The sequence below is a fragment of the Colius striatus genome, chromosome 11, assembly GCF_028858725.1.
Source record: "Colius striatus isolate bColStr4 chromosome 11, bColStr4.1.hap1, whole genome shotgun sequence".
NCBI lineage: Eukaryota > Metazoa > Chordata > Aves > Coliiformes > Coliidae > Colius > Colius striatus.
Window position 1 is genome coordinate 7,757,704 of NC_084769.1, and position 25,298 is coordinate 7,783,001.

The 25,298-nt window shown below is 42.5% G+C and overlaps 1 protein-coding gene across 8 annotated transcripts; it reads right to left on the minus strand.

The window, feature by feature from the left end:
• Positions 1 to 857: 857 nt before the first annotated feature.
• On the minus strand, positions 858 to 25,298 carry CCNT2 (cyclin T2). Of its 8 annotated transcripts, XM_062004530.1 has the most exons (10): positions 25,077 to 25,279; positions 24,201 to 24,282; positions 17,823 to 17,951; positions 16,686 to 16,746; positions 15,544 to 15,606; positions 9,127 to 9,172; positions 7,627 to 7,790; positions 5,662 to 5,732; positions 4,309 to 5,437; positions 4,052 to 4,210 (listed from the first exon to the last, which is right to left on the minus strand). In XM_062004530.1, exons 1-10 carry the CDS (start codon positions 25,274 to 25,276, stop codon positions 4,146 to 4,148), a joined length of 2,010 nt encoding a protein of 669 aa, XP_061860514.1. In that variant the 5' UTR covers positions 25,277 to 25,279; the 3' UTR covers positions 4,052 to 4,145. The 8 variants fall into 8 exon arrangements, 7 of the variants coding, with proteins under 7 accessions (XP_061860521.1, XP_061860518.1, XP_061860519.1 ...); XM_062004537.1 differs by having other exon boundaries at positions 858 to 5,437; positions 25,077 to 25,298; XM_062004534.1 differs by lacking the exons at positions 15,544 to 15,606; positions 16,686 to 16,746; positions 17,823 to 17,951; positions 24,201 to 24,282; positions 25,077 to 25,279 and adding exons at positions 9,961 to 10,068; positions 10,827 to 10,882; positions 12,013 to 15,533 and having other exon boundaries at positions 858 to 5,437.

Below are 25,298 nucleotides of genomic sequence, written 5' to 3' on the forward strand. Positions count from 1 at the left end.
TGCAGAAAACACGAAGGAGCTGGAGGTGTCCTGCAGAAGGGCTTCCCTCAGGCACAGCACAGTGACTTTCCTCTCCCCCTTTCCACAGCCCAGGGCAACCCGAGGCAGCTTCAGCCAGGGAATGCGACAGGGGTGGGCAAGAAGCACACGCTGAACTCTGGTAAGAACACAGGTGTCAGTATGTGTGCAGCAATAGGTTTGACACTTTCAAGCTTAGAAAATTGATTGGGTTTGCTACATCCCCCCAGTCAGTGTCAATGCCAGCAGCAGCGAGAGAGAACGCTCCTGCCAGTCATTAGCTGTATTTCTTACAGGTGTAAGGAGTTAAACCTTTTGGAGGAAGAATTAATTAGCCACTGCAGCTTGGCATAAGCTAAGCCATGTATTTTTAGAACTGCTTAGGGGAACGTGTATTTACATCCTAATTAAAGAAAGCAAAGTGTTTGCTCCATCTCCTTCACTCCAAACCTGGGATGAGGAACCTTTCCCTCATGGTCTGACACGGAGCCTCCGTTTAATTCTTGTCACCCACCTCCTCACCCCTTCCCTCCACTCTCAAAAGAAATAATTAAAACAAATTTCAACTCACTCACGTCCAACCACTCTACTAAATACAGGCCCTCTGCCCCAGGTAGAGGGAGGGAATGGCCTAAGAGGGCATAAAATTTCTAGGATACGTTTCAGGTATCAAATCCCTGATCACCACGATGTCAAGGCAACGAGCGAGGCTTCAGACTTGCCAGCAAACCCCCCTTTGCTTGGTGGGATGAAACTGGCCACGTGGGGCCAGTGACAGAAAAGGGATCTTCTTTGTGTTTACAAACAAAGCTGGACAACTGACCATAGGAAAATGGGCTCGTTTCTGCACAATAGAGGTGAGGTAGGGAATTTTATTGAAAAACGTTTGTTTTTACAAGTTCTTAGAAATAAAGTTGTTGGTTTTTTTCTCTTTCTAATCTCACACAAATGGCTGTACCTCAAAAATCCAACTATGCTAATATGAAACATTTCTATTTACAGTTAGCCAAAAGAATGTACAGAACTGCCATTGTATGCAAATAGCCAAGTACCAGGTCACAGTGAGATACACGACTTCAGCACTCCCACCCTCAGGAACCCAGCGAGATGCAACATACCCAAGAATCTCACTACCCTACAGCCTCCTAGCTCACACACAGGGGAGAGTCCAAGCAAGGTCTCACTACAGCACCCTTTTACAAGTTACACACTGCATGTGTTCCAACCGACAGCCACGGCATCTGTAATCAAAGTGATGAGGAGAGCAGTGGTGTTGTCCGTGAGCCTCTGAGTGCAGTTATTCAGTCACTGGCTTGCGAGGCCGGCGCCAGGCCCAGTCATTGTCATCGGATCCAACCCCTGGGCCAGGGCTGCGATTCACACACAGTTCACCAGTTCCCAGTGGGGTCAGGCAGGGAGAACCAGTGGCAGGTGTTGCACATCCTCTCTCCCTCCTCACAGCCCTACTATCCCAGCCTTGAACTTCATTTCAGACACAGACAGTTCCACGTGTTTGCAGTCACATTGAAACCCCGACCCAGCGAGTCTCACGGACACCCCGTACAGAGACACCGTAAACCCCTGTTTGCCTCTCAATGCAGCATAGCAACTTTTAGTCCACAACAAGTCACAGTTTCCTGCAATCGCCACAGGAAAGATTTCTTTTGAAACAGCACCTTAATGATGAGGACCCTACGCTCCTCTCCCATCCATAGCAGACAGGCACTAGTTACCAGGCAGACAGTTGAACTGGGATCGCTCTATTTACAGTACAATATATTGCTTATCCAAAGTGGCCGTCTAAAGATGCATTTCATGGCACGACTATTTAAACAGACTCAAGAAAAGAAAGTACTGTAGTGCTTCGAAGACAAATTAAGACAATTCACTGCTATTTCATCTGCCTGCCCACACTATGGTTCAGGACAGCGTCTAACACGGATGACATTTGTTAAAAATCAGAGCCAAGAGCAGTGCCGAGGTTGAAAGGAAACAGGCTATAAAAGGATAGAAAATATTCCACAACGCAGAAGTAGGTAACAAGAAGTTACATTGCAAACATAGAAAAATAACCGAGTCGATAGGAGGGAGACAGCTTTGGGGTCTGTACATGGGCCAAGGTTTAAGCTCAGACTCAGCAGAAAACGCAACCAGGTTTCCATTTACATATTTCTTACGTGTAAAAAAAATGCATCCATAGTTCAAATAAAACTTATTCAAGTAATTACAAGCGTTTGCATTACTGGAAACAGAGTATTACATAGTAATTGATATACCTGTAGTTACCTGACACAGCAACTACCGACCGGGCAGAGATCTTGAACACTTTCATCGTTTCAAGCACACGTGAGGAAGGAGGGAAGGGGCCGAGCTCCAGACGTAACGTCAGAGACGTAGAGAGTACACGAGCACCGAGGGGAGGAGGCGGCTTGGCAAAAGGTTACTTCACATCATGTTCCCTTCCAAGTCAAGTCACTGAAAACTGGCTGTTGCTACCGTAGCCAAGTTTGTGCTGAGGTACTTCAGAGCTTATGAGTAAGTTTGAGTCACAACCCAGAGAGTCAGTTCAGCGCCGTCCGGCCGGCCGCTGCTGCGGAATTGGCTTTGAGCACGCGAGGACACTGACGCCTTCTGAAGTCACTCCTGAAGAGCAAACGTCCCTGGAGGAGCGCACCAGCTCTCTCACTGAGGCTGGCTCGCAGGCAAAACCCATGCTAGTGGCTTAACTGGCAGACTGGTTTGGTTTTAACCCCCACAGAGCTGGAAAAACAGAACAAGTACCTTCCAGTTTGGTAACTGATGACAAGTACAATGCACAGAATCAATGATAACTGTTTTATTGTTGGAATATAAAGTTGGGTTACCGATAGTTTTATTCTTATTTACTGTGAAGACTGCATTCACCTGTAAAAGCAATATGGCATCACACACAAGTACACTTTTTGGGCTCCAGAGCGTGGGTGTTGTTCTGAAATGGTGCTGGAAACAGCGACCCCTGTTTGCTATTAAAATAAATTATGACTTTCTTTTAAAAAATGATGATTTTTTTCCCCCACGCTGACAGTTCTGAATTGCAGTTCAGTCACGTTAATCTACATAACCATTATTAACAGCTCTGTGTCTATTTTACTGCATCAAGCCAATAAACATTTAAATGCACTTCACATCGGAAAGATTATGTAAACTTTTATTTCAGTTCCTTTCTCCTTCAGAAAATCAGGGACACGTGCGAGGCGTGGCCATGAGGAGCGAGCAGAGGCCTCCCCCACCTCCTGCCTCCCAGGTAATACTGTCAGCAGGGACCCTACCCGGCCCGGGATGCCTTCTCTAGCCAAGCGTCCCTTTTGAGCGGCTTCCAATAAGGCCTACAGTTTAAAGATAAACAAGACAAAGTGCCATCTGTGTTCGGGTAACTGATGGACTCTGGCAAGATAAAATAAAGTTATGTGTATTTCTTTTTTGTTATACTTACAAGCAGCTCCAATCCTGAGTATTTATGGTTATATCTAAACATACAAAAATGTATGTACATTTTTCTCCACTTTCTTGTAAACAGTTGTCAGCATACTGTTTTTCATCCCTTTCTCTTCGAAACATGCAAATCATACATACAGTATAAATACACGAGGAAACAATTACACTCATCCAGAAACTAGGCAACAAAAGAAAAGAGAGAGAGTCGTGGCTGCAGGATTCAAACTCATAAATAATCAATGCTGGAGGCGCCCTACACACCTAGAAGCGGACGTTCATTCTACTGCTCTTAGCTGCAGTTGTAGAAATACTGAGATTGTTTTGCACCTTCCATGCTAGTACAGTATTTATAACACTATCGTATGTGGAGATAAAGACTTGGTTACTATACCTCTTCTTTTCAGAGTGAAGGATAAAGCAGCACTTACATATACCGAAACCACGGCAGCAACCAGCTGGTGTTGCTGCTGCTCTAGTAGGAAGTTTTCCATCCTAGCAATTCTTAAATTAAAAAAAACCCCCAAAAAGTAAAGAAAAACAACCTAAGATTTGACTACATGTTCATTCCTTGGGCACTTAACAGCGAATCCAGCATGTCGAATGTATCTTTGTAGTCCATATGCTGGCTGTTTGTACTGTACTGGTGATTGGCATCAGGACCGTTCTCCACTGGTTTCTTGTCCAGTTTCACGAGGGTGCTGAGATGTCCGTAGCCCACCTGGTATGTGACAGGGGGAGGAGGGGGTAAGGGAAGGTTAAAAACAGAGCTGTGAGAGGATACATACTGCTTAACAGAGGAAGAACTAGATGAACTACCTGAACTTTTGGAACTTTTGCTCATTTTGGAGTGGTGGTTGTGAGAGGCATCGTTGCTGTGCAACTTCTTCCTGGAGGAGGCGGAGGCAGAGGCGCTGCCCTCGCTGCCCAGGCCGGCGGGGCTCCTGAGGGCGGGCGGCGCCGGGCCCTCGGTGCCGTGCTTCCCGCCGCCGTGCGAGTGCTTGTGCCCGACGCCGTGGTGGCGGTTGAACGAGTGCTCTTTGTGTTTCTCCTTATGCTCTTTGCTGACGTGGGGGCTCGAGTGTTTGCTTTTGCCGCTGCTCTCGTCCGACGAGCTGTGCCTTTCCGAGGAAGACACTTTGATTTTCATCTTGAGCTCCTCCTTGCTGGCACCCTTCTCCGTGGGTGGGATGGGGATGCGGAGCTTGAGCGAGCCGCCTTTCTCTTTCTTATCAGACAGGTGCTTTTCGGGCTTCTCCGCGTTCGCGACGGGGAGCTTCATTTTAATGGGAGATGTGACGGAAGAGCTGCCGCCCGTCTGTGGCTGCACGTGCTTTTTATGCTGCTGCTCACCCGGGGTCGCTACGTAGTGTTCTCTCACGTCCAGTTCGAGGGTTTCTAGCTTGCGCTTCTCTCTGTACTTATCCAAAGACATTTTCTGAGGGATTATTACAGGAGCAGCGACTTGTCCGTGGTGTTTGTTCCCCGACTTATGAGAATACTCTTGTTTGCCAGCAGAGTGCTCGGCGAGTTTGTCAGGTCTGTGATGTACTCCCGAGTGCAGCTGCACGGACGTCCCCGGCTGGAAGTTCATGTTGTACTGGCTCGCAGGTAACGCCTCCTGTTTCTGAGAGTATATTTGTTCTGTCCTTGTTTGTTCTTGATGCTGAGGCCATTCCTGGTGTGATGCCAAACTATATGAGGTACTTGGCATTCCTGTAGCTAATATTGCCAAATTTTCGGGTGCGTGACTGTCTGGAACAGAAATGCTTCCTGAGGTCAGCGGTACCGGCGCAGGAAACGACGTCGATGGCTTTTGGAAACTCGCGTTTGCGGCCACACCGGTAACTGTATCCACCAAAATGGAGTTCTGGACCAGAGACGAGCCAAGAAGCGAGTTCTCGGATACCTGGCCATCACCTTTAGGTTTCTTAGCAGCCTGATTAGCCTAAGCAAAAAAGAACAAGTGAGGAAATGCACGGCTCACAGTACAGAACGTTCTAATTCAGCTCAAAGGTGAGCGGAAAAGCTGACTCGGGGCTTCACCCCCTCCCAACCCAGCTGCAGCAATGAAGAGCAAATCAGATGTAACTAAACCTTTTTCCCTTGGCTCATAATTAGCCTAGGAGTTGGCTTCTTTTTGCTGGGCACTGTTACAGGAAGGTTTCTTACCCGCCAGTTTCTAATTCTCTTGAGCCTGCTAGGCGTTTTCTCCAGTATCTGCAGAAACTCGTGAGTTAGCTCTGGGTAGGAAAAAGAGGAAAAAAGCCATTTTTACATCTGATTCTGTAGGAAGTAGGTGAAACGTTGAGCATTTTTCTAGGCTAACGGCATACAGCTTTTGCAGGCTGCACATGATTTGAAGTTAATGTGTATCAGAAGTGTTAACAAAGCAGGCTCCAGCACTTTGGTGGGACAGACTTCTGCCAGCCTGAAAAACGGGCTTGAATTGAAGATTTGGTTTTTACTGTTGCAGAATCTGGATTCATTAGACCAAAAAATGTCATGAGTGATCTGTACAAACAACAGCTCCTAAAATATACTTGCCCTTCAGCTTGGGCATTTCCTGTGGGAAGTTAAGTTTTCCTTAAACTTCTAAGTTACTCTTTCAGTCATTTCACCAAACTTCAGAAACAACCAGTAACAGCTCTGAAGAAAGCCACAGATCCTTTGAAGCACCCTGTTCTAAACAGCTTTGGATTGCTCTGTGTTCAAGGCAAAGTAGCTGGCTGGGTTAGAAACCCAAAGACCCTTGCCCTTAGTGTGTCCATAAGGAGACAGAGGCCTCCATGCTTGGCAGCTGCAAATAAGGATACCTTCCACTGAAATTTCATTGCACTCACAAGCCAAAAATAATTAGGTACAGTAAGATTTAAATGCAAAAGTAGATCTCTTGCGGGTCTGGAAGAACTGGCTTCTCCAGAACTCTGTAAGCAAGTTATAAACCAAGCTGCTCCCAAGCACAAAACTGCCTCAGCCCTTTGGTCTGCCCGAGTCTGACACAGGCCAGCTCCATCAACGCTTGAATGGTGTTCACCTTGAGCTCACAGAACACACCTTGGGGGACGTGAAAGGTCAAAACTCTGAGCAGTTACCAAACACACCAAACCAACAGACGGGTGAGAAGGAAGGCAGGGAGGTATTCAAGACAATAGATACAACTTAGAGAAGCCTATTAAGCAGAGACATTTGAATTTGCCATCTCAAGCTCATCCTGGTTCAGCATGTCACATGACAGCTCAAGTGTTCACTTTAAAAAGAAGTAACACTGCTACTACAAAACAGAAGCTCAGCAGGGGAAAGCAGGTGGCCACGGGCAGCTTCATGGGGTCACACCAAGCCCAGAGGCCTTGCCACTACTCTGAAACAGACATTGGCTCTAGAACTAACAGCAAAGGCTAAGACAGCCCCCGGAGCTGCCACCTCTGCTACAGTTAGTGGATTAGTGGATGTAGGCCTAAATTCAGACTCCACTGTAACAAGTACTACTTCAAAAACCAATAAACTTCTAGGTATGTGGTCTTATAGGTACATGCTTGCTTCTGGAAAGAAGCTGTTTAACAAGAACGAAGGTATTTTGCAGGAGTTTGAGATATGAGATGCTTGATCAAATTATTAATATAGAACTACCTTCCTAAACAGCGCTGGATGAGTTCCTGTGTGACCTGATCTAGGTGAGCCTGCTTCTGCAGGGGGTTGGACTGGATGATCTCTAAAGGCCCCTTCCAACCCCTACCATTCTATGGTTCTATGATTTTATGTATAGCTTAAGAACAGTTGTTATACTGACAGTGAAGCCATAATTTGGACCAGCGATGTAATGAAGTGATCAGGACTGCACAACTTGAACTGGCAGATATCCCTCTCTTTCTCAATTTTTAGAAGCCACTAACCTGTACCTAGTGCAAAAAGTACGTGGATACCCCAGCCCACAGGATGAAATAAAAAGGGTCTCAAAACTAAGTCTGTCCTCCAAAGCTCTCCCCTCTCCTATACCTTTCCCTCACCTAAGGATCTGATACCTGAAGTCAGTGAGACTCACGTTAGGTTTAAAGCTATACTCTCATTACACTATGCTGTACACTAGACATTAAGCAACCCTGGAATTTCAGCAAGTGAAAAGGCAGTACTACTTACCATCTAGTAATTCTAGAGTAACTGAAGGATCTACATATTCCCACCAGTGTTTTCCATCAGTCGATACTGGTATCTCCCAGTTGGACCACTTGCAGGCCAAGTGGATGCACACACATGCTATCACTGTCGGCTTGTACTGAAGACAGAACGTAGTAAGGTGAAGGCTGTTGCACAAATTTCGTAATGAGGAACCAAAGGAAATCAACCATGTAAAACAGAAAACCCAGACAAATCGACCATTAACATACAGAAACAAGGTAACTTGTCAAGCAACAGCAGTTAAACAGCAGTTCATGGAACATCTTTCTGATTACGTTCACCAGGTATCTTATTGCCTTCAGAAAACAAAGGGCAGGGCATTTGTCTGCTAGAAAAGTTCAACTGGTTTTTGCTAGAGAAAGCACGATGAACAGTAAGTAAATTTACCAGTTATTTAACTGTACTGAAGTACTCAAACCAAAGAAGGATAAAATGGTCAATGAAAACTCTTCAGTACAGGCCATACAGCTCTTGGGCAGTCTCTCAAAGAGACAGTTCGCAGAAGGTTCCCAGTGATTCCACAGGAGCCAAGCGAATCCCTTTCGGGCTTTGCTTTCACCAGGCCCAGATCTGTGGTATTTGGGACCTCGCCTTCAGCTTCCAGCTGGCAGTAGCACAAAGACACTGGCTCAGTTTCACTGCTTTATCACCACTTCTCTTAACACAGCTCTTTCAAATAAAGAACCCTGCCCATCAAGGAACCACCAAGAAATATTTGCTTGGAAGAGCTGTAATAAGCAGCAGATGCTGCTTAAAAACTATCTACAAGTAATGCAATCCTTAAATAAAGCTCAACATTGATTTGCAAGCAGTAAACTGAAGTAACAGGGATATCAAAACTAAAGCCTGCTCTCTAATTCCATCTTTCTCCAACAGGCTCTGTACACACAGTCCCCGTTTGGAATTCTAGAACTTCAAATTTATGCAAGTACTTAAGTTTTAAAACTATATATTAAGACTGAAGGGCTGCTTCTGAAAGGAAGAACATTGGGCTACTACTAGTCTATCTGAAAAGAATAAATGGCTAGCTGAAAAGATCACAGGCCCACTACAATTTTATCAGTTAAGATTGGATCAAAATATTTAAAGTTAAGAGAAAACTGCCATTAACTACAAGTGTAAACTCAAAATAGTTTTGTACTTACCAAGATGCTCGAATTTCTAGGTTAAGTTTAGCTCTTTGTAATCTTTAGCTGCTATTCAGGCTACCAATTTTAGACTTATGCACTCACAATCGAGAAAATGTCATCAGAAAGCACCACTACACTTCTCATTGTGCATTTAACCCCTTTGTGCCATCAGGCCCTTGTACAATACACCGCACTGCAAACAGGAAGGTACCACCACTGGAGATGGCCCAGTCTCCTGTTGCAACAAGGGTAAGACACATGGAGGGGGCCCTGCAGTAAAGGAAGCTATAGTGTGCTACAACAGTGCAACAAAGAGGTTCAGGATAACAACCTGTTGGTAGCCATGAAATAGGATGTCTGTGCCAAATCCTTGCTTGCTGTAAGAGAAGAAAGAGAGAGAGATTAAAGACCTGCACTAACTTGCCAGGTTCATGCCAAAATTAAAGCAGCTGTAGCTTTCAAAAGCACCACTTGGTGTTTCCACAGCACTGATGTGCATTTAGCTAACGAGCCTTTAAAACTATCTTTCCTGAGATCCGGAAGAGGCCGCTACATCCCGTAACTGGTGACGGATCAGCCAGCCCATTCAGCGACCCTCCCCCTGTACAGCCCCCAGCACAGCTTCCCTCTGCCATTCTGCCCCTCAGATGCCTCGCACAGGAGCTCTCTCCTGGGAACACCTGCTTCCCACCCTCACTGAGAGCCATCCCCAGCAGCACCCTGGACTGCAGAGTAAGGCAGTCGGGAAAAGCCAAGTCATGGCACAGCGCAAGTTCTGCTCTTGGAGAGGAGCGTGGCAGGATAGCTGTAGAACACCCCTCCCGCTCCCCAGCACCTCCCCAAAACCAGCCACATCTCTCCCCAAGCCCTACAACACAGCAAGCTCCCAAACTAGATGGCAAAAAAATTGAACAAGTCTTCTGCTCCCTCCAATTAAGAGCCCCGTACTCATCGCGCTTTGCTCCGCGTTTGCTAAACCGATGACAAAACTTTGATAGGAAGTAAATGACTTCATTTTAGTTACAGTCAGGGGGAAAAAAACCAACCCACACAAGACTGCAACATGGCAGAAGTGAAAAGCTCATGACATAGGCTGTTACAGCCATCTTGCACCAACCCCTACTGCTGCAACCCCAAGGCTCCTCACTCAAGTAAGAGAACTTACTGTCACATGCATATAATGGAATAGCTGGGCACAATGGCTTTAACTGAAGATTGAATGCAGCCTTCATTGAATTCTTACTGTGACACTACCACTTGAAATCAGTGCTACCTGCAGAAAGTGTATTGTTGAATTGCATGTCAAAGGGAATACCGAGCAACTTATTTTAATAATAATCTTTCCATAAAGTTTGAGAGAGACTGCAACAGCTTTTAAAATGTCATCTTAAAAAGCATATCAATTCTGTGATTTAACTCAGCTTCTAATGATTGGCGCAGAGCAGAAATCAGATTTGTCTTTATGCTGCACAGCCAGGCAGTGCCATTATCTGACAAGAACATGGAAGGTAACAGGATCCGTTTCTACACACAAATTCATAACAAAAGGTGAACTGACAATGGGACAGTGTTAAACTAATACTTAGTTGGCACGCTATAGTGGTAGTTGCATGACAGACAACCACAGAGTTCAACATTTCCCACTCCTTCTCATCAAAGAAAACGTTACCAAAAGAGAACAAAGTGCAATGGGACTATCGTAACAACACAAATGAAAATACAGAATGGTTGGATAAGACTGAAACAGATAGCTTGTCCTTCATTTTTCAAAGTAATGTTTAAAGGATCTTCAATGACTTCTATATTCTGCAAAGTTACAGCATGTTTGAATTAAGGGACTGGACCAAGGAGCATCTCTGCTCTCACTGAAATGTCCCGTTTGAACAAGGAAGAAAAGCAGATGCCAGTAAACTTCTACTTAACATCAGCTCGAAAGTTGAGTAAATCAAAACACATACCTGGAAGGAAAGAATCACATCTTAAGACACACATTTTAGCCTCAGTCAAACACTAATGTGCTAAATATCTTACCTATGCCACAGGCAGCATGATTCTGTTTCCACTTATTTACAGCTAAACAGTCACCACTGTCAAAAACAGCCAGAAATTTCAGCTCATCACCAAGGTCTGTAGTAACATAAGGCACAACTGAAAACAAACTCATCTCCTACGTTTAGGACAGCTTTTGTCTAGCAGAATCCACCACTAAAATGAAAGCTAATGAACGCTGGCTGCTGTATTTTGGTGTGTTATTTCCTTTACAGTAGTGGAAAGTGCATCTCCAAACCAAAATGATCTTGAAGCAGAGGCTGAAAAGAGCCAGCAGAGCATCTGATAGAACTCACAAGTCACAGGACACCAGCAGCTCTTAGGCATCAGTTTTCTACTTTATCATTCAGGAGTGATTTAAAACCCCCACCCTGCCTCACTGCTGCAGAAGCAACCATAAGGCAGGGGACTATCTACAAAAAGACTTTGAAACAGGTCCTACTGTCCAACACACCTTCTGAAAGGCTCCTCTCTAAGAAATTCCCAACTGGCAATCAAAATGCTTTTTATTGGGCATAGCCACATGGATTCAATTCCAAGATACCCGAGTCTTTCCTTCAAAATGAGGTTATCTTGGATCTTGAGATAATCATGAGAAAGTGACTCTCAAGACACTCTTAGGAGGATAGTAGCTGGCTCTGCCTGGGACCCTGACAACATCTGCAAGGATTCCCTGAGAAGAGGAGACTGCAGACAAGCCAGTCAGTAGCAGAAGATAGAAAGCTTGCTGAAGTCCTTCTGGGCAAAAGGAAAAAGGCCCCAGGCTCTGAAATGGAGATATGTTGGTGGATGCCTGTGGTACCTGGAGACCGCTGGAGGAGGCCATGGTGTAGGCATTCAGGCCTGAGCAGTCCTGGTGGCTTCACTTTCTTGACAGTCTTTAGACCTTGGGAACAGGCCTGACAAAGCCTGAGGTGAAGAATGTGCAAGCTGCCCATAGCAGTGCTGGAGCACAGCTGGTGTTTAAGACCTTCCCACACCACTTAATAAGCCAAGATTTAATTTTTCCCTCTGAAAAAGCCGATTGATTTTCATTTCCCCTTCTGCTGACTTTATCAGCTTGATTTAACCAATGGCCCCATGGCACACAAATGCTATGGGGCATTTGAAGAATTTGACAGTGCACTTTCCACAAAGGACTGGTACAGATCATGGCTGGTCAAGATACCTGATAACCTGCAGAGGTGCCAGAACCACCACAGAAACCATGGGATCCAGCCTTCACTTCCACAACAGAAAAAGGAATGACTGAAGACTTCCCAAGGTGGAGAGGAGGACACAGATTCCTCCCCTTCAAGTTCCACCAGAAGCAGGAACAGACTGATTTTGCACCAGAGATTAAGACGAACATGTCATGGTCTCAGTGGCAGGGCAGTTTCACTGCTGATCATTCGACTCACATTCAGTACAGGTATTTGACACCAGAAGTTTTTGCTGGTGGTTTTTTTGGTGGTTAGGGAATTGAGGGTTGGGTTTTTTTCCTTCTCTTTTTTTTTCCTTGTATCTTTTCTTCTCTCTTCAGTACTGGAACATCCTGAACAGGCATTGAAGCTTGCTGACAGCCCTTCCCAGATCCACCGCCTTCAGATTCCTTAGAGGACTTGCAGGATCCTAAGGAATGATGGTCCCTTCTCCTCTTCTCAGTCTCTTGACACTGAGGAAGAATGGTGCAGAAAAGAGACTGAGCCCACACCATTTTCCTTGTCTACTACACTGACCAAACTGTAAAGATGGAATGATTTCATCAACCCACTGATCTTTGAAAACCAGAAGGAATTATTAGATACTTTGGTGCCTGAACATCATGAATCATTACGTGTCCATCCACCCCTGATCTACAATGCTCTGTGTAGTCTAATACCTTCAGAAAAGCTTTAAAACTTAGACATGAAGAATTCAACTGTTTCATTACTTGCATGTTGAAGTAATTACATTTATTTGCACCACTTCCCACTTACTAGTCACCTTGAGCTTCCAGCAATTGCTTCAGGCACGTCACCAAGAGACTGGACAGTCTTCTGACAAAGGACTTGGCTGAATCTTTTGAGTATCATCAACAGAACCTCTTTGGGGTTTTGGTGGTTTGGATTTTTAGGTTTCTGTTTGTTTGGCTGGCTTTTTTAGCAGGTTGTGGTGGTTGCTTGTGGTTTTTTGTCGTGGTGTTTTTTTTCCATTTTGTTTTTAAAGGGGGCAGCTTACAGATTAATACAGGTCACTGACAGCATAAAGCACATTAGCCTGCACACAAGACAACAGAAAGTGATCGTAGAGAATCAACCACCCTCTTGTCACTTCAGTTCAACCAGCAAAATGGCATCTTCTCACCAGTTGGCAATTCAGCACACACATTAAATTAAAAGTGTAAATACACTTGCATACTTCAGCTAACTTCATTGCTTCTCTTTTGATAGTCACCCACATCACATTCCTTTCTTCCTTCTCTGCCCAAAGGAGGAGAGGAAAAGCATTCAAGACTACATCTCCTTGGGGGGAGAAGGTAATCACTTTTAATACAAAGGGTATCTCTGCCTTCTGAAACATTGCTTTTTGTCCAAGATACGTCACTAGAACTGGATGAAGCAAACTTGCATTTCTTTAACTTGTCAGTCAATCCCTTTAGCATTAAAGGCTTAACACTGGCAAGTCTTAGATAATATCTGTTCTGAAAGGTTTCAGACTCGCTATCCTGGTGCTCACAGAGCCACATTAAAACACCACACTGTCCAATAAATACATGTTAAGAGATAGAGAACTAAAATCATACCAGTACATCTCTGAAGATGCATCACTGTCCCCAAAAGCCCATCTCTTTATTCACTCAATACACAAGACCAATGCTCCACAGCAGCTTGCTTGACTTGCAGGCATGACTAGAGATTCCACACTCTATGTTTTTAATTTATAGATTAATTTGTTGGGTTTTTGTTTGTTTATTTTAATATAAGGTACTTGAGTCTTGTGTCCACAGCCTATACCACCCCTAGGAGGGGCATGTGCTGACAAGAATTCTGTTTGCACAGACACACACCAAGGAGAACACCTACTCCAGGGAGCAGATTTGCAAGAATCTGATTATTACATTCACTTTGTGCCAGTCGTTGAACTACGTGGACGGATGTTCAGCCCTCACTGGAGCCTTTGGATGTCAAGACTTGGTATAATTTTAGAATTCTAAATATTTTGTTAAACTGTTCTGACACCAAATAGCAGCTATAAAACAAAATGAAACAAAAATTAGCATGTACCTTCAATGTATGAATTTGGTCAGAACACAAAAGCAGCATCCAAAATGCAAAGGAAAAAGCTGAATTGTCTTAAGAGCAGTATGTGTCCTTGACTCAAAGAAATTAAGTCTGTGTAGCAACAGGCCTTTCTTCTTGCAGGCTCAAGTCAAACTTGCTAATATGGAAAACATGATGCAGCTACAATACTGCAGCTGCCACTCCTCCCCACAGCCCCAAACACTGAGCAGAGGTGCAGGGGCTCACACAAAACAGGGAAACACTCTCCCATTTATCCTGATCGACAGCTAGAAAAATCCAAAGCAAAAGCAAAGCTACTGATGTAGACTACTGAGACTGCAGGTGCAATTAGGCTTATGCATCAAGTCACAAACAAATCTGGACAAAGAAAAGAGTTATTATCTTACAGCAGGAATAGTAGTAAAGTTGGTTTATATGCAATTAAGTCACAGCACCAGTCCTACTTGGAATCAAACTGAAGACGCTGTACCAATAAGCTACTTTAAAATAGGAGAGATACTTTTTATTCTAGAGTTACTACAAAACAGATTTAGTTCATATGATTAAGTTACACCTAACTCTTACAATTTATAGAGGAAAAAAAAAAAAACAAAACACCCAAAAACTTGAAGCACTCTGCATTTTTCACTACAAAACCACTTGATGACTCAGGACTAACCACCATGGTCCAATCATTTCCAAACACTTAAAGAATATAATTAGAGTTTATTTTAGGTGCTTTTACAACTGCTTTTTTTTTTTCCATCTTCCATCTCGTGAGAGTATTTAAATTGTTATAAATATCCAAAGGAAAGCAATTAAAGAATTAAAGAAGGTGTGCCAAAATCCAACAACAAAAAGATATTAACCAGGTTTCTAGCCAGAGTCACATTCATGAGCTGCACATAAGTTAGAGGATATGATTAACAAAATGTTTGGGGTTTTGTGCTACTATCCAAAACAAGTAAGTACACACTGCTCCAGAAAAACAATTAGTCACATGTTGAAGTATTTGCATGTGATAGCAGTCCTGCTATGCACTCTTTATCTTTCAGTTCGTTACCTAAAAAGATTTGCTAGGACAGAAATCTAGCATTAGGCACCAACATGCAGACTAAGCTTCACTTGGTAAAACTGCTTCAGAGTGAATATAATCAACCCAGAACGATACTAAGTACTTGGCTATTCAGTTTTCAACTAGTAACTGCTTCTGGTCATTTGAGAAAACATGGAACAGACATTATCAAGAATCAAGGCTAACAGGAAAGCAATAAAAATGGACAGAACTGGAGTTGCTATCAGCCTCTAAAGGTTAAGATAAAGCTTTTAGTAATTAGCTTTAAAAAACTCTTTGGATAACATAATTGGTGAAAATCATTATTAGACAAATAACATCACCTTAAATTTTAGTAGAAAGGTAAAAAAAGGACTTACAGAAGCGGTTAAAAGTCACTGACCTCTCACTAATTGCGTACATTTCACAACATCTGTGTGTGGGTGTTCAATGGTAATCTCAAAACCTGAAGAGTTATGAACACATTTTACAATTATACATTTGCATCTGTAAAATAAAACAAACTCACAATCCCCTTTTGTGCCCCCACAGACCTGAAACACTTGCTAAACTTTTGCACTACAGGTCAAACAAAGCTGTTTAACTATCTTTCATTACACACCTTTTCATGCTTTTGAATGGTAGATGGTATAGTCACTTCAAGATCAATTAGCAAAACATTCCTTCAGTGACCTCAGGTCCTATTTATACATAAACCTAAGAAGTTACTGTATTTTAAGGCTGAATGCACCTGAGCAGTTTCTAGTACATTAATAAGTCAGTAAAGGCAGTACCACAGACACTGAAATACATGTGTGTACACACTTTATTCATTGACTTCCGGGACTTAAACACGTTGCATCCATGCAATTACAAATTAAGCCAATTTGTAGGTCAGTGACTTCAGAAACCTCCCTTTGTTTATGACACTATTTTAAGAATTAGGTCACCACAATATACTCCGAGTGGTTTTAAGAATATCTGAGGAAGTCAGTGTTCTCAAGCCTCCTTGCTGTAATTGTCTCTATGTTAATACTTAAAGTCATAAGAATTTCTTATCAGAGCATCCCATTTTGAATCTTGGAACTAACTCAAACGTTTACACTGCAAGTTGTGGTATTCAGAGGTAGTAAACCTGCCCAATGACATAGTGTTCTTCTGTTGCAAGACAAATTGGGAAGAGCACTTGTTATCAAGCTCTTCCAAATTGCTTTAGAACGCATGCACTGCTAATCTAATAAAACCTGTTACCTTATATGAAGAAATATAAATGCAGTTACTACTCTGGGGCAAAATTCCTTTGAGAGGGTACACAGTTCTACCTCATCAAACTGTCAGAAATATTTATTTCCACAGGTATAGATATGCCTTTTTACCTCCAAAATAAACACAACAGAGCTGCTAACACAAATTTCACATGCCAGAAGTTGTACACAAGTAACAAAATTCTAGTGTACCAATAGCACATAAAAAAACCCAGTTACTTGAGCCTCATTACATCTTCACAGTAGGGTGGCTGCACAGGACAGATGTAGAAACACATACCTAAAGTTTGAAGCATTATTGTTTCAAGTATAACCAGCTCTTGGGCTTGCTGAAGGTATGCCTGGAACAAATAAGCAAACAGGTCAAGATGTAGCTATTGTCTCAGAATTTTCACCTCACACTTCCTATTTGAATACTGATACAAGCAACACAAGTTAAGACCATTACCCCAGCCAGTTGGAACTGACAACTCAGAACATTTCATTGTGGCATTCTTCTACCAGGATAAATATTACTGTGAATTCAGTTAGCCTAACCATCCTTCCCAGTAAGATTTACTTAGCCTGGATCTCATATCTATTGCAGCAAGGCATTTTTGGGAGAAGGGGAGGTAATGCTATAGGAATTAAAGGCTTGCCAGTACAAACCAGCTGAAGTATCTCCAGATGGGTCATCCATTTTATGAGTACTTTAAAATACAGCTGGAGACACTCAGTTGGCCTGTGTTAAGTTAGCCTAAGCTTGTGGGCTCAAACACACGTATGTGTGTAGGTACATATATACACATATACATACACACACATCTCCACATGCTATTCCAAGAACTGGGAGCACAGCAAAGATGTTCAAGTAGTTTTATACTTCTGCTGAGGTCCAGCAGGGACCTGGCTCAGCCTGACCTTCAGGCAGAACAACTCCAGTGTGTTTCTACCATATTTCCTCTTATGTTTGGTTTCAGGAAGACTCATCTCAGGAAACAAAACGTGAACTATAAAGTAAGTGGAAGCTGTACAGACTTTGGCAAATGAGAAGACAACCAATGCATAGCAGAGGCAGCAGCTGACAACTTTATCACATCTTGTAAAACAGAGCATACACAATGATGCTCAGAGAAGGCAACACACACAGTGTCCTGAATGACTGTGTGCAAACAGTGTAACTTAGGGAATCATGCATAAAATCTCTTTATTTAACATTTAACTTTAAAATAATGCAAGTTCAAGACAGATCAACCTCTTCACGTTTCACAACAGAAACATTTGAGTCTCTAACAAATTATGATACGTAACACAAGACTTAAATGGTATCAAACCAAAAGTCTATCTCTAGTTTGCAGACAGCAATAGTCCAGTCAACACAATATAACAGATCACTCAGTGTCATCTGATTATATTTAAAACCACGACTTCTACCTACATCACTTTTTGTATCCAGTTGTGGCTCTTGAGGATGAAGACAGGCATGTGCTACTTTAATAACATGTTCAAGTTTCCGTGGCTGCTCTTCCACTTTTGCAGCCAAAAACAATGCTGTAGGAGATATTATCTGAAGAAGAAAAACATACAGATACAATTTTTTTTCACTTTTAACAAGTAGGACTGGGATTTGTGTGGAGAGTCTAAACTGGCAAATAGGTTTAGGAAGTTGGGTTTCTTTGTAGGTTGGGTTTTTTAAACAGTTCTGAAACCATGCAGGGCAAAAATAAAAACCCCTTTATTTTAAATCTGATGTCATCAGCACAGGGCAGGAATAGCATAAATGCTAATTTACATTTGTGAGTAAGATGTCTGAGGTCAAACTAATTCCAATTCAGCATAAAAAGAATAGATTTGGTCCAGGAGATTTAGTCACACGGGAACAGGTTGTTTCAAATTAAATATACTTCATGAGAAAGTTCATCCAATTTTTTTGCACAGTAATGACCCATTACACCACTCAGTAAAAGAAAAAACAGCTGATCACAAGTTGTGCTAGCATTTGATTCTCTTAAAAAGCAAGAAACTTGCAGAGAACTTTAATAAAAACAGCTTGTTACATAAATAGGTTGGATAAGAACACTCTTAGAAACTTTCCTATATAGCCCAGCACCACCTGGTGAACAAAGAACACTATTCACAAAACAAAATGCAAATGTTAATACAAACTTCAAATTGTGATTAAAAATTATATTTGTACCAAAGCTCTAGGTGTTGTAAGCTGGCAACCAAGCACACATCCACAGTTCAGTATTACTTAGGAGTTAGCTATGAAGGAGAGTTCTGATGTCTAGTTGTAAGCTAAAATGAGTGAGTCTACATACAGAACACAGCTAACCACAAGTGACTTAGAATCAGAGACTTCTGTATGGAAAAGTTGCCCATGCTAAACAGGAATTAAAATGACAGTAGAAATCTTCATGTAGACATGAATAGGTTGAAGTGGTTAAATCAAAGCCAGTATAAAGCATTTATTCAGAGACTGGAATAGCTGCCTGTGGAGTATTTAATTAATGCACAAGGCAAGCAATGCAGGTATTGGATTTCTCATTCAATGCCCAAGTACAGCTATACTGGATCAACTGATTAGCAGCAATACTCCCCCTCTAAAGAGAGGTTTGCCCTTTTTTTTGGTCAGTAAGCAGCCCTTTGCTATGCCAAAAAAGCAGCATTTGGTATAAAAGTTCACAATACATGAAAAACTACAAGAAGATAATTAGAATGAAACGTTTCAGTGATTACCCATTAGATTCCAGGAGCTTTCTAGTGTTCTGAGGGAGTACTTTTTGCCTCCTTAAATCACTTTGAAATGTCCACATGAAGTAAAACCTGCAAGTCGTGGGACTTGTGGGAAATGGACACCCTGGGAAGGTAATACCCCCTTTGATGCACAGAAATGGCCCATGAAGAAAGCCAGTATTCCTAAAAAACCCCAAATCACCCAAAACAAGTCACGGGTAGCCAATTCTTCCACAATGAACTACTCTCTTTTTAAGAAGCCTGTAACTTAAGCCTTACAAATGAATGAAAAACCTGAAGCAGGTGTTCATGAACAAGGTCATCTTAACACTGTCATTTAAGACTTCAGATAATTGTTGATAAGCTACTACACACATAGCTTGAAGTACTTATTTGAAATTCTGGAAGAAAATCCCTTTATGAGGGACATACTAGTTGAAATATGCCTTGCTTTAGCTGGGAGAACAACTTTTAAGTACCAATTGTAAAGGGGAAGACTTTCTGGAGTTCAGAAAGCTAGAGTATCAATGGCTTTAAAGTTCCAGAAGCTGTACAGCAGCATACACACGTATAACCCAACATATGCATGCCACAGAGATTTTATACAGCAGACAAACCATGCTCCTGCCCAGTAATGCATGAACCCAGGCAGACCTCTCTCACCTACTGATCCATATAAGCTGTGTGCTAACCTCTCCCCAGTGTGCTTCAGGGGTTTATGGCAGGGACAACTACAGAAGGCATCTGACACTGACATCTTCCACACCAGGATTCATCAGAAATCTATGGACACTCCAACTATCTACTTCCTTACAAGTGAAGTGTGGGCTTCTGGCCCCAGCATTTCAGGTCTTTTTCTTGTCTACAGCTAGGGTTCTCATTCCCAGTTTAGAGTTGGTCAGTATTTGTGTCTTCCTTGGTATTAACTCAGGAAAATTTCAGACTTGGCTTGCCTACAGTCTTAAGTGAAGACAACACACCCCACTAAGTCTGTGACTGCCAAAGTTACTCAAATGCTTTCATTCATTTCCAATTCTCAAAAATAACAGAAAAAGCAACATAGAACAAAAAAGCAAAGAGCATAATACACAAGTTTTATTTAAGTGTGGTACTGGGCCTTTTTCACTTAAAAGTACAAGACATACTACAAAAACAGTGCTCCTACAATGAAGGCACTTGGAATAATCTCAGAATACATCTGTATTGTGCATGTAGCTTCCCAAGAACTCTCTCTTCCTTTTAATGTTTTTTAGACTTGATACAAATTAGCTGAAGATGTTACATACTTTCAGTCTATATGAGGGTTTTAAAGCAAGAAAAGGAAGAGCTGCAAGTATTTTTTTACTATAACCAGGAGCTCCCATTGCATAAAAATCAGGAAATGCATTTAATTGCAAGATTAAAAACAGAACTGGAGCATCCAAAATAGCCTCACTAAAGCTTGGGGCGTATTATGAAAGTTTCAAGAACTCTGCACAACTGCAAAGTCAACTGTTTAATACTGCAATGTGAATGGGGCACAAGAGACAGGAAGGGAATACAGAGGGACAGGAAACAAAAAACCTTCCACACAACTCACCCACCTTTCACTGCAGAGGAAAAATAAAATCCTCCTGCAGCTTCCCTTAAGCACTTTAAGTTCCACTGCATGACACAAAAAACCTTAACATCAAGTATGTTTTCAACTGCTTGTTTCCTAATCCAAATGGCAAGGATTCTGCTTAAAAACAGAGCTTCCATTTGCATGCCTTACCTCTCATTTCCAGCATACCAAGGATTTTTCCCCTTCTCTGTTCTTCAAATCAGAGTGTACTGAAGAATAAGCCTCTAAAAGTGGTATTTGCTGTACAATAATACTGTACACACTAAGTACTAAAGAAACAGTATTTCCAGAAGTTTTCAAGGTGTGTATATATACACACACACACCCCACTTAAAGCTGGGCTAATAATTCCTAGTAAAAGCCTCTCCCAATATCAGCATTGACTAACTTTACACACAGCAGACCAAAGCTACTACGCCCTGGGTTAACAGTAACATTGAAAAAAATCTGTACTACCACTGAGCAAGATTCAGCAGTTCCTGAAGTGTCATTTGCATGACTAGGGAAAATTAGTTGCCAGGGCATTTCCACCCTACTCCTGGGGTACAGCAACCTTTCAAGTTCTTAACTTGATTTGACTGTAACATCAAAACCCTAACATGCTCCTCTTTGTGACTTAAATGTACATGCTTTCAGACAATCCACAGCAATTCACTAGTGACTTGCTAGCCCACAGTAACTGCCAAAATAGGGCTATTTGGTCATTAGAGCAGTAAATGTAACAAGAAAAATGAAACAAGATTCCATTATCTGGTACAGACCCCCGTGGCTTTGTAGATTGAAGATCTTGTTGGGAATTTTGTTTCCTATTTGCAATTGACTCAAAATCTTGAAAGCCTATAAAATTGTTTAGCAGTAACTTCTATTGAGGAAAAAATCCTGAGACCTAAGACAACAGCTAATCAGTAAATGTGCTGCCACTAGAAGACCTGTTTGTTACCAATAACATGCATGTGACTCACATGCAAGGCATACATGTGTATTTGTGTGACCCAGCAATTACATGTGACAGTAATACTTGACTAAAACATTAACTTAACCAATCAAGCCAGAAAACAAAGGCTACACTTTTTTCAGCTGGAGATCATAAGACATTCTGACTAATGGCCACCTAATTTTCTAGCCTCAGTCTTCAGATTCCCTCCTGTCACAGATAAACATCAGTACGTACACATAACAAAAACATCAGGGATCTGCTCCCTGTACTGTGGAAAATGATAGCTAGGTCTCAGCTTCAAGACTACCAGTACCTTCCTATTTAATTTCTAAGGGTTAGTTTCATCTTGCTGTGGATTAATATTACATTTTTTTAGCTTAGCAAGTACTCTGGAGATCTGATATTAAGTATTTATTACAGTCCTCAGCTTTTGCTTTCTCTACAGAGAACCTGACAGATGGTGCGGGAGTATTTCAGGAGTGACACAAATTCACTTTGAGACCATCCCTTTTACCCTACAGGAAAAAACAGTAAGAAAATGTGTTTACCTGTCAGTACACACACAAAGCTGCTGGCTGGCCTTACACTTTTTCAGAACTACAGAAAGCAATTCAGCAGGAACCAATACCACTGACTGCTAACTGGCAGTGCCCTTGCCTTTAACTTTTATTTCAATGCTATTGCCTGAGAACTGATTTAACAATACACTTTCCCCTCTCCTGTAACAGTTGCAGTTTCTACAGCATTCAGCCCTTACATAGTTTACTTCTGAACTTCAAGATTTATAAATATAACTTAAGGCATAGCTTTCCTAACAAGGGCACTACACATCCAAGTACTATTGTGCTTCCAGTTCCAAGCTAAAGCTTCTTGCTTTCTGAATCCACCCAAGATTACGGATTGATTTACAAGCGGTAATCTGTCAGACAGTGTATGTAACAAACCCCAGGTATAGCAGCTCTGCACAAAGTGATCTCTCCATCCCAAGCAGCTCTGCCTGGTTTATCAAGTTTGCAAATCACCCACAGTCACAGAAAACTCTGATCACCTCAGCAGTTCTTCTGCTGGCTACAGGTTACTGCTACACAGGCAGGTACGTGGAGGGTAGAAAGATGGACAACTGTTTTGCTGTCTTCACTTGATATAGTACAGAAACTATAAGGATATATTCCACCACAAAGCCTTCTGGAGCTTTGATTCTCATATTATTCTTGCTCTAAAATTAGAAGTGTTTTAAGGAAGTGCATTTTGACTTGAATGTATATCCATTCAATATATAGCTCTCTATCACTACATAACGAAACCTACATTATTTCTGCCAGTTAAAGTGTTTCAAGGCTCAGGCACGCTTAGCTCAGGTTGTACTTTAATACTCAGCTTTTATTGCATAGTGACCTGTAACATTACAGTTTTGGTAGCAAGTTTGATGGAAATTTGAATTTGCCTCAATTTTTTGCACAAAAAAATAATTAAACACATTTCTGAAGTGTACCTACAAACTAATTTGTATTTCCTGATGAATCAGCCAAATGAGTTGCCCATATGTGCAGACAACAAGAGTAACACTGTAACCCAAAGTGTACCTGCCCAAACTTCAAACAGCGCAAGGTATCCAAGATTCTACCCCTTGGTAGACAGTCTGCTCTTGTCTACACCATCACATTGGTCACAGTCTCCATCTGTTTATTCTGTCATGAAAAGTCAAGATTGGAGAAAAACTCATCCTCATCACGCAGTGACATACCACCATCACTATTAACTCTTATTGCAAAATTAGTATGAAATGTTGATGAAAAGTACTAAAAAACTCACAGCTACAATACATAGAATATTCTTCTTCTTCCAGCTATGGCATTTGATACTGGACATTAAAAAAAAGCCCTGAAATTTTCAGGATGGCATCTCAGATTCCACACCTGTTACAAAATCCCTCTGTTAAAGGCAGCATTTTTACTGAAGAATTCAGTTCTTTATAACATTCTGTATTCAGATTCAGTATATTCAGTTGATCAGCTAAAACAAGAGAGCTGGCATTTTCTCACCAGCTGCAGAGATTTTTCTTGTCTAATACGATTTATCACACTGCTTAAGACTAGACTAGTTAAATGAATTTACAGTGTTTTTCAAGAACAGATCCATAATCCATCTGGATACACACATAACCATAATTGTCAGACACACTACGCTACCACTACCACTGTCTTCATTAAGAAAAATGTGTGTTCCTACACATCAGCCTTTCAAACTACAGCACATAACCACTTGCCAGATTCAAAACATCTAAATGCATTCTTCACGTATCTGAAATGTGTTTGCTGATGGTGCTCCTCTTTTAATTTTGATGGCAGAAAATAAAATCTAATTGCCACTGGATAAAATAATTCAAAGTTGAAAAGAAGTATTGTTATTGCTTCTAAGCCACTGATCCGAAGCTAAAATTCCTATAACAAGGACAAACTTTATAACCTAGCAAAGAAAACTTGTCAGTCAGACTGCCAAAATTATGGGCATATTATTACTGCATATAAAATTATACTTACATTTCGATTAAATTTAGTGAAGGAATGATGCATATAAAATCTGTGCATGTAAACAATGGCAGTATTTATTGTAAGCTGAGATCTGGAAGGTTACATTAAGGAAGCACTACATATTAAGAAAATTGTTTACAAGACTTGAGATGCATTCTTTCTAGATCAATCACTGCTTTCAACATACTGCCTTCGGTTGAAAACGAACTAAGAATGTGACACTTCAGACCGCAACCGATATTAACACATACGTAACCGATATTAACACATATCTTTCCCATCTGCTTCTCAGACAACGTGGAGGTTCCTACACCAGACTAGCCGCATCTCACCCATTGACTGAGAACGCCTCAATGGGCCACGCACGCTGGGGTATTGTCTCAAGTGCTTTTGTTTTGCTCTAGGTCAGCTATTTCAGTAGGGGATTGGAGGTTTCAGTCTTGCTCCGATTTAAAAAACAGCCAACACAAAACGAGGTCAAATTAAAGAACGCCTAACAAGATGCCCGTTCCAACGGATGAGCGACTGCCAACAACTGCAATCTACTTGAAAAGTGTCCCAACCCGCAGCAGCCGGCACGAAGGCGGCCGAGGGCTGCGTGGGAGACCCGAGGCGTCCCCGGCTCGGCCCCGAGCCCGCGCCTCTCCCACACGCCGACAAAGGCGGCGGAGCGGGGGCTTGGCGAGGCTCCTCCTCCCATTCTGTGCCTCAAGGCCACGGCTCCATCCCCCGGAGGAGCGGGAACAGTCCCAGGGAGGGTGCCCGCAGGGCGAGGGGAAGGCAGGCGCTCCCGCAGCCCGGCCCCGATCGTCCCACGGGCCCTTCGCCTCCCTCCGCCTCCGTCTCCCGCCCGGCCCCGCCGCCCCACAGGCCTGGCTCGGATACACGTTGAGGCGCTGGCCCATATCTTGAATGAGGTTGGCCGCCTGCTGCCGGTACGAGAGCTCCTTGTCGGCCTCCACGCCGCAGCGCCGCGAGGGCGTGTTCTCCAGCTGCTCCCGGCTGAAGAACCAGCGCGAAGCCGTCGAGGAGCCGCCGCCGCCGCGCGTCGAGGAGCCCGCGCCTGAGCCCGCCACCGCCGCCATGACACTTCCTCCTCCTCCTCCC